General features: G+C 45.3%; 2 protein-coding genes and 1 long non-coding RNA gene across 4 annotated transcripts in view; all 3 read right to left on the bottom strand.

The window, feature by feature from the left end:
- LOC116094252 overlaps positions 1–2,491 on the bottom strand; it is a 6,400-nt gene extending 3,909 nt beyond the window's left edge. Inside the window, exons 1-2 of the long non-coding RNA XR_004120012.1 lie at positions 2,383–2,491; positions 1,606–1,686 (exon numbers count right to left, since the gene is read on the bottom strand). This is a non-coding gene — a long non-coding RNA (uncharacterized LOC116094252). The remainder of the gene's footprint in view (positions 1–1,605; positions 1,687–2,382) is intronic.
- A 3,210-nt stretch (positions 2,492–5,701) lies between these two features.
- Gstm3 (glutathione S-transferase mu 3) lies at positions 5,702–8,851 on the bottom strand. The gene is made up of 8 exons (XM_031375149.1): positions 8,693–8,851; positions 8,300–8,375; positions 7,981–8,045; positions 7,044–7,125; positions 6,852–6,952; positions 6,329–6,424; positions 6,111–6,221; positions 5,702–5,936 (listed from the first exon to the last, which is right to left on the bottom strand). Exons 1-8 carry the CDS (start codon positions 8,735–8,737, stop codon positions 5,838–5,840), a joined length of 675 nt encoding a protein of 224 aa, XP_031231009.1. The 5' UTR covers positions 8,738–8,851; the 3' UTR covers positions 5,702–5,837.
- Eps8l3 (EPS8 like 3) overlaps positions 8,307–11,324 on the bottom strand; it is a 201,485-nt gene continuing 198,467 nt past the window's right edge. Inside the window, exons 18-19 of one of the 2 annotated variants that reach the window (XR_004119761.1) lie at positions 8,693–8,992; positions 8,307–8,375 (exon numbers count right to left, since the gene is read on the bottom strand). The gene's annotated coding sequence lies outside the window, so the exon portion shown is untranslated. Of the gene's footprint in view, positions 8,376–8,692; positions 8,993–11,324 lie in introns of those variants that run through there. The other variant, XR_004119762.1, reaches the window with a different exon arrangement.

Here is an 11,324-nt window from a genome sequence, read left to right as displayed (position 1 = left end):
AAAAAAAAAAAAAAAAGTCCTTTGTTTTCTCTTTGTGGTTTCTTTTCTTGTCTGTATGGTCATAGTATGCTGATATCATTTCAAAGCAGCTATAATTGTTTTAAAGGTGGTTTTGTAAGGCTCATGTAGTTACAGGCAAAAACCTACACTAGACAAACTCAAAAGAATAAGCAAAGAATCAAAGCATGCCACTAAAGTATCACTTAACCAACAAAGGGTTTGGACTAAAAGGGGGAAGTGTTGTGGATTGCTGTTTGTATCTTCTGCTCCCTCAGGAGGGGTGCTCACACTCAGGTGAGGTCAGGTGACATCTTAACTGGTCAGATAAGGCTAGAGCCTGTGATTGGGCAGTGGGAGAAAAAGGCAGAGCTGAAAGTTTTAGAGAAAGAGGAAGAAAAGAGAGAGAGATGGAGAGACAAGACGTTGGGCAGAGAGAAGATGGGGAAAAATAAGATGAACCAGAACCACGTGGCCTGGACAAGCCACAAGTAGCTATGAATTTACTAGACAGGCAATAGAGTAATGTGGGGTTCATTTGTTCAATCTAGGTGTGCAGCTTGTACTTATATCAGTTGAGTTTTGTGTTCTGCAAGTGGGAATTTGGGGGTTGGTGATGTACAGTGATAAATCTGGCTGGTATATTACAAGTCTCTAGTGTTATCATTTTACTGGGCTAAGGGGATCTGAGCAAGGGGTAGCTGGCTTTCTGCAGGCTAGCCACAGGGGGTGGATGGTTTGGCAGTAGTTGGCTGCGGGAACCAGGGCAAGACCACCCTGCTTGGGACTGGCCATGGAGATAGGTGAGATTGCCATTGCAGGTGCCAAGCCGGATTTAGCGTGGGTTTTTTTTTTTTTTTTAATTTATGAGCAAGTATATACCAAAGTTTTTGATAACATAGAATAAATCAATAAATACCTTGACATTTATCTTACCAAAAATAAACCACAAAAATAGAAAACTTCAGCAGAGCAGTAATGAGTCACATTATTGAACCATCAATAAGAGGACCCTTGATAAGGTCTGGAAAGATGACTGACTGCTCTTCCAGAGGGCCCGGGTTCGGTTCTCAGCCCATTCACAGAAGCTCACAACTCCTGGTGTCCAGTGGGATTGGATTGGAATCCAGGTGTGGATTCTTGACATCCTATTGCTCTCCACCCTATCTTTTTTTTTTTTTTTTTTTTTTTTTTTTTTTTTGAGAGAGGGGATCTCTCTGAACCTGAAACATACCAACTTGTCTAGACTGGCTGGCCAGCAAGCTCCAGTGATTCACTTGTCTCTATGCCCCACAGTGCCTTGCTATGAGATGTGTTTACTTGGGTCCTTACACTTTGAACCCCAGTCCTTACACTTGCATGCAGTTAGTCTACCAACTGATCCACAGATTCCTATCATTACACTTCAAAACAGAACAGGCTTTTCTCAACCAAGTCACATTATGAGGTGGCTCCACAGTCTCCCCTAAAGCACAGGTCTGCCTGAGAGGCCTTAGGGTCTGTCACATTACCTCCATTCCCATAGTTCTCCTCTCATCTGAAACAGGATCTGGCAGGGAAGCAGGAAGGATTTTGATTTCACTTTTCTAAAAGAGTGGTGGCACATACCTGCAATGCCAGCACTGAGAAGGACAAGGCAGCAGGGTCATCATGAATTCGAGGTGACCTTGATTATGTAGGAGGTCTTATCTGAAACAAGAGCAGCAACAACAAAGGAATATCTGTTATCATAATTGGGAAAGGGCGGGGCAGTGGTGGCGCACGCCTTTAATCCCAACACTTGGGAGGCAGAGACAGGTGGATTTCTGAGTTCGAGGCTAGCCTGGTTTACAGAGTGAGTTCCAGAACAGCCAGGGCTATTCAGAGAAACCCTGTCTCGAAAACACAAAATAAATAAATAAATAAATGACAACAACAATAATAATAATATATAATTGGGACATTACACCTTAATAAAACATGGATACCTAGTAATTCTAATTCACTTCAAACTTGCAACAATATTAACATTATCCTGTTTGTCCTATTCCTATATTATTGAAGATAACCTCCTTCTAATACAGCAGGTCTGTATTACCAGGCCTAACACAAAAGCATGTATTTAATTAAGAGGCAAATACACACACACCCGCCTAATCTTTTCTTCTTGATTTAAGTCCTGCATACAAGTCACCTATAATTATTTCCATTGAAAAATCTCATAAGTACACTATAAGCCCATCCCAGATCGTTTTCAAAAGTACTTCATTTCATTTGCCCTAAGCAGGGAGTGAGCTAGGCTTTGGTATCAAATAACCTACTCCCTGGCCCCAGCTCTTGTCTGTCCTTGTGGTCTCCCTGAAGCTGAGCTTCCGTCCCAAGTCTAAACATTCCTGTCTGAATTACCTCCATCTGGTTTAGGAACAAGGTATTCTTCCATCCTGTGTATTGTCTCCAAGCAGAACAGAGAGCTTCGCAGCGCAGGAGTAGGAGGCCAAATGTGGGAACTCTTCAAGTTTCTCCATGGGAAATGTGTAGAGTTTCTATTGTGGTTAACGGGGGCCGAAGCAGTGCTGAGTCTGCATTTAGGATCGAGAAGTTTTTGGAGGTTTCTCATGGGGAAGTAATGGCTTGCTTCCACAGGCATCAACAGAAGTCACTTCTAGGCTTGGAGGGGAAAGTGAAGGAGGGTAGGTCAGAAGCATGAAAAAGAAGAAGAGTATTCTAAAAATACTAACTTAGTGCTCAGAACAAATTGGGGGAATAGTTCTCACATCAGAATAGACCTGTACACAGGAGGCTACCATTGGTGGGGACTGGAAGAATCAGGGTGGGAACCCAGGCGGTGAGTGTCTAGAGCCCAACCTGTGCTTGATCCAGTGGGAATTCAGTAAGGTCAAAGCCAGCACTCCAGGGTAGGTGGGGAGGACACAGGTGAACAAATACAGCTGGTGGAGGAGCAGAGGTCATCATGAAGGTTAGTGGGAAACCTTGGAAGCTTCTAGATAGTTCAGCAGCAAAGCTCTGGGAGCCGATTGGCACATCCGAAAAAGCACTGGCTAAATTTCAACTCCTTCCTCCTCCCCTTCATCACCTAGCTCTGGCAATTTTTTTTTTTTTTTTTTTTTTTTTTTTTTTTTTTTTTTTTTTTACCAGCACGGTCATTTAAAGGCTCTGCCCTGCACTGGAGGATATAGGAATTCGTACTTTCTATACAGAGACCAGGTGTTCCCGTAAGCCCCTCTTAAGCTAGTGTTCCAGGCAGATCTAAGCCTAGGGTATCAGTGTCCCTGCTCCGCCCACCGCATCAGGAAACAACTCTGCCGTGAATTGTCTTTTAATCATGTAAGCTATTTATTTTCCCCGAGATTGGGAAATGCTTTAAGCTGTAACAACAAAACCATCCAGCTTCCTAACACTTTCGGGGAACTGCTCCACCAAATGGGATGCATTGAGAACAAGGCCTTTACCTACAGACAGGACTCGAGTAAACACATCATTACTTTTTGCTCCTCTGTCCTTATGAGACAATAGGCCATCTTTACCAGAAGCAACCAAAAGGTGGCCATTGGGACAAGACTGTTTTATTGGACCATGTTAGAATTAAGAATTCAAGACTGACTGGGGACTGGAAACCCACCTCTTTTCCTTCATTGTCTTTCATTGCATTTTGGGCCATGTAATTGGCCATTAACATAATGCCGAGGAAAAATAGAAGCTGTAATCCTAGCACTTGGGAGGCAGAGACCTGTGGCGCTCTTAAGAGTTTGAGGCCAGCCTGTTTTACAAAGTGAGTTCCAGGACAGCCAGGACAAAAAAACCAAAAAAACAAATCAAACCAAACCAAAACCAAACAAACACCTCCCCCCCAAAAAACCCAAATCCAAACCAAACCAAAGCCCCACAAAACTACATGTGCTCTTAAATGCTTTACCTTTCAGTTGCTTGCTGTGTTGTATGCTCTTTTCCATCACCTTTCTTAGAATTGCTACTCAGAAGCTGCAAGACTAATTTCCTATTTTCTTGCTTTCTGCCCTGTGGTGAGCAGACCCTGAGACAGTTTCTATCCCTGTGGTGAGCAGACTCTGAGACAGTTTCTATCCCCCCAACATAGGCCCTTATGTTATCCTCTCCCTTTGAGTGGCTGATTTGCCTTCAATGGTATGTTAGTTTTCTGCCACTATGGCAAACACCTGAGATAAATTAAGTTTAAAGGTAGAAGGGTTAATTTTGCCTCGAAACTTCAGAGATCGCAATCTCTGGTCAGGTGGCCCTGTTGCTTTGGGCCTGTAGTGGCCCAGTACCTCAATGATAGGAACTTGTGGTTGAGGAGGCCTTTTAACCTTGTGGCATCCAGGAAATGAGGTGGGGGAAGGGAGCAAGGGAAACAGACAAACAGACAGTAGAAGGAGCGAGAGTCCCATGTTCCCCCAGGTGCCCTTTCTCCTAAAGATTCTACCATCTCCCTCAAAACACCATCGACTGGAGGAATCTTTAGCATTTTGGCCATTGGAGGGCACTCAATGTCCAGACCTTAACAGTTAGGACAGAGACAAAGGATATAAGTGTCATGGTTGTGTTACATACAATAATTTCTCTCTTCCCACGAGACTCTTGTAATGGCTTTGATGGAAGTATTTTGGCAAGGCCTTGTTTACAATGAAGAGAAGGTGACTTCTAGCTGTTACCCATCAAGAATCTGAGATCTCTGTCCCACAAAATAGCAGACATTGAATTGTACCAACAATCACAAGCTTGGAAGCAGATCCTCACCCAACCAGCCCTTGATAGAGGTCTGGATCTTCACTGCACGTTGAATACAGCCTTCAGATGAATCCATGTTGGTTCATAGAGCTCATTCTGTGTGTGCACTCAGCTGCACACTGTGCATCCACCTGTACAATCATGTGCATGTTCATATACACATGGAAGCTGGAGAATAATCTCAGGTGTCATTCCTCAGGGTGCCTCCCTTCCACACACCCAAATTTGGACAGGGTGTCTTACTGGCCAGGAACTATTTGGCTAGACGTCGGGCAGTGCACCTCCAGAAACCTGCTTGTCTCTGCCTCCCTAACACTGGCATTCTGAGCGTGTGTTGCCACAATCACCAGGCACTTACATTATTTCATGCCTTTCCTACCACATGATATTCCCTAGCTTTTATATGGCATCTACTTGCTCTTATATGAAACCACCACGATTTACCTTCTTAGGTATACATGGTTTTAGTGAGCTAACATAGAAAGTGGTTGGGCCATGGGATATGATTTGAATTTTAAGCCTGAGATTATTTCCTCAGGGGCCTGTATCAGTCTTCAGGTTCACCAGCAGGTGTACCTTGCCTAGTATGAGGAATAGGGCTCTCTAATTTTTAATTAGTCATCAACTGTTCCAACTCTACTGACAAGCCTGCCAGTTTGAAATGCCACCTTTATTAAGTTCTCTGCCCTGCTCAATGTGGGTCATTGGTAAGCTCTGCGCAGTTTACTTGACTTTCTTCATGGCTTCACAGAAGCTCCATGTCTGTTTAAAAGCACCTGCCACCCAAAATGGTCAATACCTCTCCTTTCAGTGCCCACTCAGGCTTGGGGAGGATCTCTAGCCCTGGGACTCAGGAGTAAAGAATGTCAACGTAGTTATGCATGGATTCACATCTCTCCCATTCTCAACATCTCCTCATCCTTCTTTATGCCTTTACACCAAGAAATCCATCTAGACAACAGTTAATGTAACTGCTGTTTATTAGAAAGAGCAGAGGAGAGAGAGCATGGGCCCCTTAGGACAGGATGGGACAAGGCAGGTAGTGAGCTCAGAGTGCAGGCCCCTCAGCGTAAGCTGGCTTAGCAGCAACCTCCGGTTCAGCATAAGCACTTGTTACCCCACTTGGCCATCTTGTTATTGACTGGCATCTTGAAGACGCGTTCAGACTGCAGGAATTCGGCAATCTTCTCCAAAGCCTGAAGGAAAAGCATTCCAGGTATTATTAGGACCCTGGCCCAGCCCAGCAGACCCACAGCAAACATGCTGCCTGCCTTCACCCATTTCTGCCAGTGTTGGGCAAGTACAATGGGGCCTACGGGATATAGGGGAACCTATGCATAGTGCTTTGAGAAAGGGATAGTGAACATCACCTCAAAACGGCACATGAAAGCCTTCAGGTTTGGGAACTCATCCAAGCACTTGGGCTCAAACATACGGTTCTGGTCCAAGACATCATAGGTGAGAAAATCCACAAAGGTCAGCTAGAAAGAATGAGGACAATGAAGTGTCAGGCCCGAGGAGCTCACCAATACCTGCAGAGATAGGCAGGCAGGCAGGCAGGTAGCAGCTCCCTGTGCCTTCTTTCTACCTTTTCTCCTGCAAACCATGTGAATTTCCCCAGGAACAATGAGAATTGCTTCAGCTGTGTTGGTAGCTGTTCCAAGTACTGAGGCTTCAGGGTTTCCTAGGAGGAAAAAAGAGCAATAGCTGTTGTTGGATTGACACAATGGTTCAATGGGGGTGACCACAGTTTGATTCCCAGGTCTCACATTAATGCCAGCTTTGGACCTCTCCATACACACTCTCTCAACCCCCAGAATAGCTAATAGCTGTAGTCAGGGCCTGGACCAGTGATGGACACCCCATACCCTTCTCTAGGCAGCTTCTTTCTGCCTTTACTTGGAGGAGGCAGGGATGGAGATCCGGGCTTTGGAAAGGCAGAGGAACTAACACCAGACTTACACGAAAAACCAAACCAGTAAATACAGAGTCTGCTTCTAATCCTTAGAGTTTGGGTTGATAGAAAGATGGCAACCATAGAAGGGAGCAGAATAATCCTTAGCACTTTGGCCTGAAACCCAACATAGGTGATTCCAGATGAGAAAACTTACATGGTTAGAACTGTAGCAGAGCCGAACCAGCTGCATGCGGAAGTCCATTATCTGGTTCTCCATGATGTCCACTCGTATCTTTTCTTCTTCAGTGTCCCCACCTGTAGCCAGGTGGCAATAAATGGCCCTCAGATTACCAACCTCCATGTGAGCAAACTGCCTCCTCTCTCCTACCACCTTTAGCTCACTCACACATGTTGTGCTTGCGTGCGATGTACCGCAAGATGGCGTTACTCTGGGTGATCTTGTTCTTCCCATCCATAAGGTAGGGCAGCTAGAAGGGGAAAGTTAACATGAACCTAGTCCTCCCGGTCCTGCACTCGTCTAGAAAAGAGGAGACTTGCAAGGTGTGAACATGAGAGAGTAGAAACCGGGAGAAATAACAAAATAAATAGAAAGTAGCACTTGGTCCTCACCTGATTCTAGACAAGGGTGCTTGCTTAATCCTTTGTGTAATCATGAATATGTGTGTGCTGTGTGTCATCGTGAATGTGTGTGTGTGTGTGTGGCATATAGGCTTTTCTCAGAATACTTTGAAAAGCAAAATGTAAATATTTTATACCTTAAAGCAAAACTGTAAGAGTAGTGTACTCATGGATACATTAAAGAACAGGTAATTTTTTTTTGTAAAGATTTATTTATTTTATCTGTGTGTATACATTGTTGTTATTTTCAGACACTCTAGAAGAGGGCATCAGATCCTATTCCAGAGGGTTGTGAGCCACCATGTGGTTGCTGGGAATTGAACTCAGGACCTCTAGAAGAGCAGTTGGTGCTCTTAATTGCTGAGCCATCTCTCCAGTCCAAGAACAGGTGTTTTTAACAACCATGACACTTAAGGACACATTTAGGATACCATGAAAATATCTGGAATCTGTCTATCACTGATAAAGCCACAGACCTGGCTAGCAACTCATGTCTCTTATAGCCTGTCTTTGAGAGGAGAATGTCAGTGTTTCTTAGACGTTAGTAGGAAATAAAATGTTCTTCTCAGTTCTGTTCAATGACCCTTGAATTCTATCTATTCTATAAACGTGAAGAGCCTCTATCCTACATTCTCCCAAACCAGAGATGAAAACAGATATACTTGAAGGCCTTCCCTTCTGCCCACTCCTCCAAAACCACCTACGTTAGGAAAATCCAGATCTAGCTTGAATTTCACGTCCAGCCATTGGCTTTTATCATAGTCAGGAGCTGTAAGAGAGAAGTAGGACCCAAGCCCCTTACCGAACTAGCTCAGAAACGACTTAGAACTGATATCTCAAGTTCCCAATCCCCAAAAGCTAACCCTGCGTATTAAGATGGGCTTGAACAGCAAGAGATAACAACTCTATGGGCCTCTCTTGGCACAGTTCCCAGCCTACTGGAACAAGGGTCCCACACGATCTCGGTGTGGTGCAACCCTCTGGGTAAAAGACAGCTGTAGGGCACCCACAGATATTCATTACCTTCCCCACACGTGTACCGTTTCTCCTCATAGCGGGTATCAGTAAACTCCAGGAGCATGCGGATGGCATGAGCCAGCTAAGAACAGGGGATGGAGAAAGACCACGGTCAGAGCGCCCGCGCGATGCCCACTTGCTCTTAACCCTCGTCCGTCAACGTCCCCAACCCAACGCTGACAAGCCCCTGCATCCTGTCGAGGAAAATTGTCGTTAGGCAGCCCCTTCGCTCACGCCCGGGAACTTCCAGTCCTTTCTTCCTCAACCTACGGGCCTGGGGACCCCATAGGCCTGCTGGAGATCGGCCGACCGGTCCCTGACTCCCACCCCGATCCCCACCCCTGCCCGGCCGCCCGCACTTCTTTATCCCAGCGGTTGGGCTGGCGAGGGGCCACTCACCCCGCGGATATCCCAGTAACCCAGAACCATAGATTTGGATGACATTTTGGGTGATCTTAGCCCCTTCGGGGATACGCGATGGACTGTGGGCGGCTAACTTTATACTGGACTCTGTGGGCCGGGCCAACGCGACCGAACTGGCTCCTCCCTTCTCGCTCTGTGCTCCACCCGTCCTCCGCGTGGCCACTTGGCTGTGCGCAGGCGCAGCTGCTGCGGCTCCTGAAGTGCTCTGGTGTGAACTTTTCCCAGGGCTGTTGATGCATCCACTCTTCTGGAAGTTGGGGCCTGGACCTTAGTTACCTGGGGGAGAGTGAGTCATGTTGCACAATTGAGCTGGCATTGAGGGATTCTGACCACAAGGGAACCCCTGTCTTTGGCTCCCTTGGTGGGACAAGGGAAAGGCTGAGAAGGAATGCATGAAAAATAATAACAAAAACCAATAATAACAACAACTTAGACACATAAAACTGTGAGGTAGGAAACGATTCAGGTATAAAGTACTTTGGGGGTAAAAACGTTTTCTATGCAAGATACAAATGGCTCTGTGAAGTCTGAGGGAGATTGGGGACACTGAACATGGCCACTGTGAAAAAGGGTAGGTCATGCACATTGGAAATGCCTCAAAGGACACTCCAGGAAAGAGGAGAGAAGAGCAAACACTGAAAGGTGAGAAATAGCTAAGCAAGACAAACAGCAGATGCTGTCGACTTAGGCTGGTTTATGGGAGGACAAAACATTAAGCGTTTGGGGGCAGGTTGCAAAGGGTATTGGACGGCCAGACCAGGGTTTGAGTGTTTTCTCTCTGCTCTGTGAGAGGTGTATACGATCTAGATCATAATGTCCACTAGAAGTTTAATGCAACACATGTGATTGTTTTTAAATGGTTTGCTTCTAGTTTTGTTTTGTTTTGTTTTTAAAAAGGGGTGTGTGAATCCATAATATACTTTATGTAGCCCAATATATAGTTTCAGAATGTAGTATGAAAATTATTGAGATGTGTTCTATTTTTTTTTTTGTTTTAGTACCTTACACTTAAAACACACCTTCACTAAGAGTAACCTCATTTTTAAAAAAAGATTTATTTATTCATTTTGTGTATGTAAGTACACTGTTGCTCTCTTCAGACACACCAGAAGAGAGCATTGGATCCCACTATAGATGGTTGTGAGCCACCTTGTGGTTGTTGAGAATTGAACTCAGAAACTCTAGAAGAGCAGTCAGTGCTCTTAACTGCTGAGCCATCTCTCCAGCCTCACTCTTATGCTCAGGATCCACACACGTCTACTTCATGAACTGTATGACTCTGGATGCTTTGCCGGAATGAATGATACAACCAGGATCCTCTTCAGGCCGCTGCTCTGGCTTCTTTACGTAGAGTGGACTGGAAGAAGTCCTGCTCTGCAGTCCCTCGGTGTTTATCAGCATATCTATTGTGGGTAGGTGCTATTTTAGGTGCTGGGGAAGTAGAACTGGAAACAGTAGACAATAGTCCCTGCCCTGGAGGAATGTACATACTAATGGGGAGAGGTGGAAACCAGCAAATATTGAGTGTATAGTAAGTTGGAGAACTGTAACCATATTATGGAGTAAAACAGCAAAGAAGGGTAGAGGGAGCAGGTGGAGGCTCCTGTCGGAAGGGGACTTATTATTTTAAAGATTGTGTTTATAGTGGTCTTATATGAGAGATGTCCACTCTCCAGTGGTTCCTGGAAGCAATCTACTGTGCTGGTGCAGGAGGGAGAGAACTCCAGCAGAGAAATGTCAACATACAGGGAGGTGGCACTTTATAGGCAGCCTGGGAGTGAAAGCCACAGACAAGAGACAAGATGTGGGGGCCTGAGCTGCTGTGGCATGACACTTAGAAGCAGGGGGATGAGAAGAGTCTGAAAGAGTGGCTGGTGTGGTGAAGGGAAACCAGAGGAAGCCATTGGGAGGACCAAGTAAAAGTCTACATCGAATGTGGCTGACAGTTCACATGTAATGAAGTCTGAGAATGGACAGTTGGATTTGGCAACATAAGCGTGATAGTTCCTGTGAGACAATATGAGATTTGGGGGATGTTCCTGCAGCGTGAGGAAGAACCAAGCTTCCGTGCTCACACTCACGGTTCTGGAGGCTGAAAAACGAGCAGATGCTCGCTCATCGTCAGTGCTGGGCAGGGGAGAGGATGCGTGAGCTATTGTGGAGGAGTTGAGTTGGGGGAGTCCAGAGTTGCTCTGCTCACCCTCCACAGCCCATTTCTCCAGGCCTCCCAGCACCTACTCCCCGAGTCTGGGTATGAGAAGTGATGTCTCCCCATTAGTTCAACTCAATCAAACTTTAGACTTTGTTAAAGGACATTTTTTTCTAAAATAAAGAAGAAATGGTACAGAGACACATGACTCTATAATGCTTGGGTTTATTCCTCCCAAGGAAACAAAAGCCAGTGACAAATTAACTTGAGGCATGAGTCTAAAACTTGTAGAGCATACCAAGAGGATAGTCTAAGTGTTCTACTTCTTCGATAATATATCCCAATTTAGGCTAAATAACTTTGTGATTAGGTGTTCTGCCCAGTTTATAGAACAAGGAATGGAAGCCCAGAGAAGTTTGATGGGCCACTTAAGTTCCTTGGATGGTCCAGGATTCAGAC

Source organism: Mastomys coucha, unplaced genomic scaffold, assembly GCF_008632895.1.
Source record: "Mastomys coucha isolate ucsf_1 unplaced genomic scaffold, UCSF_Mcou_1 pScaffold16, whole genome shotgun sequence".
Lineage (NCBI taxonomy): Eukaryota > Metazoa > Chordata > Mammalia > Rodentia > Muridae > Mastomys > Mastomys coucha.
Note: the sequence above shows the minus strand (reverse complement) of the source record. Positions and strands in the feature narration are given on the sequence as shown.

Coding starts and splice junctions, on each gene's coding strand:
- Gstm3 (XM_031375149.1), bottom strand. CDS start 8,737: ATGTCATCCAAATCTATGGTTCTGGGTTACTGGGATATCCGCGGG. Junction 8,046..8,299: donor ACGGTACACGTGTGGGGAAG/GTAATGAATATC, acceptor TCTCTCTTACAG/CTCCTGACTATGATAAAAGC. Junction 7,126..7,980: donor TAGATCTGGATTTTCCTAAC/GTAGGTGGTTTT, acceptor TTCCCCTTCTAG/CTGCCCTACCTTATGGATGG.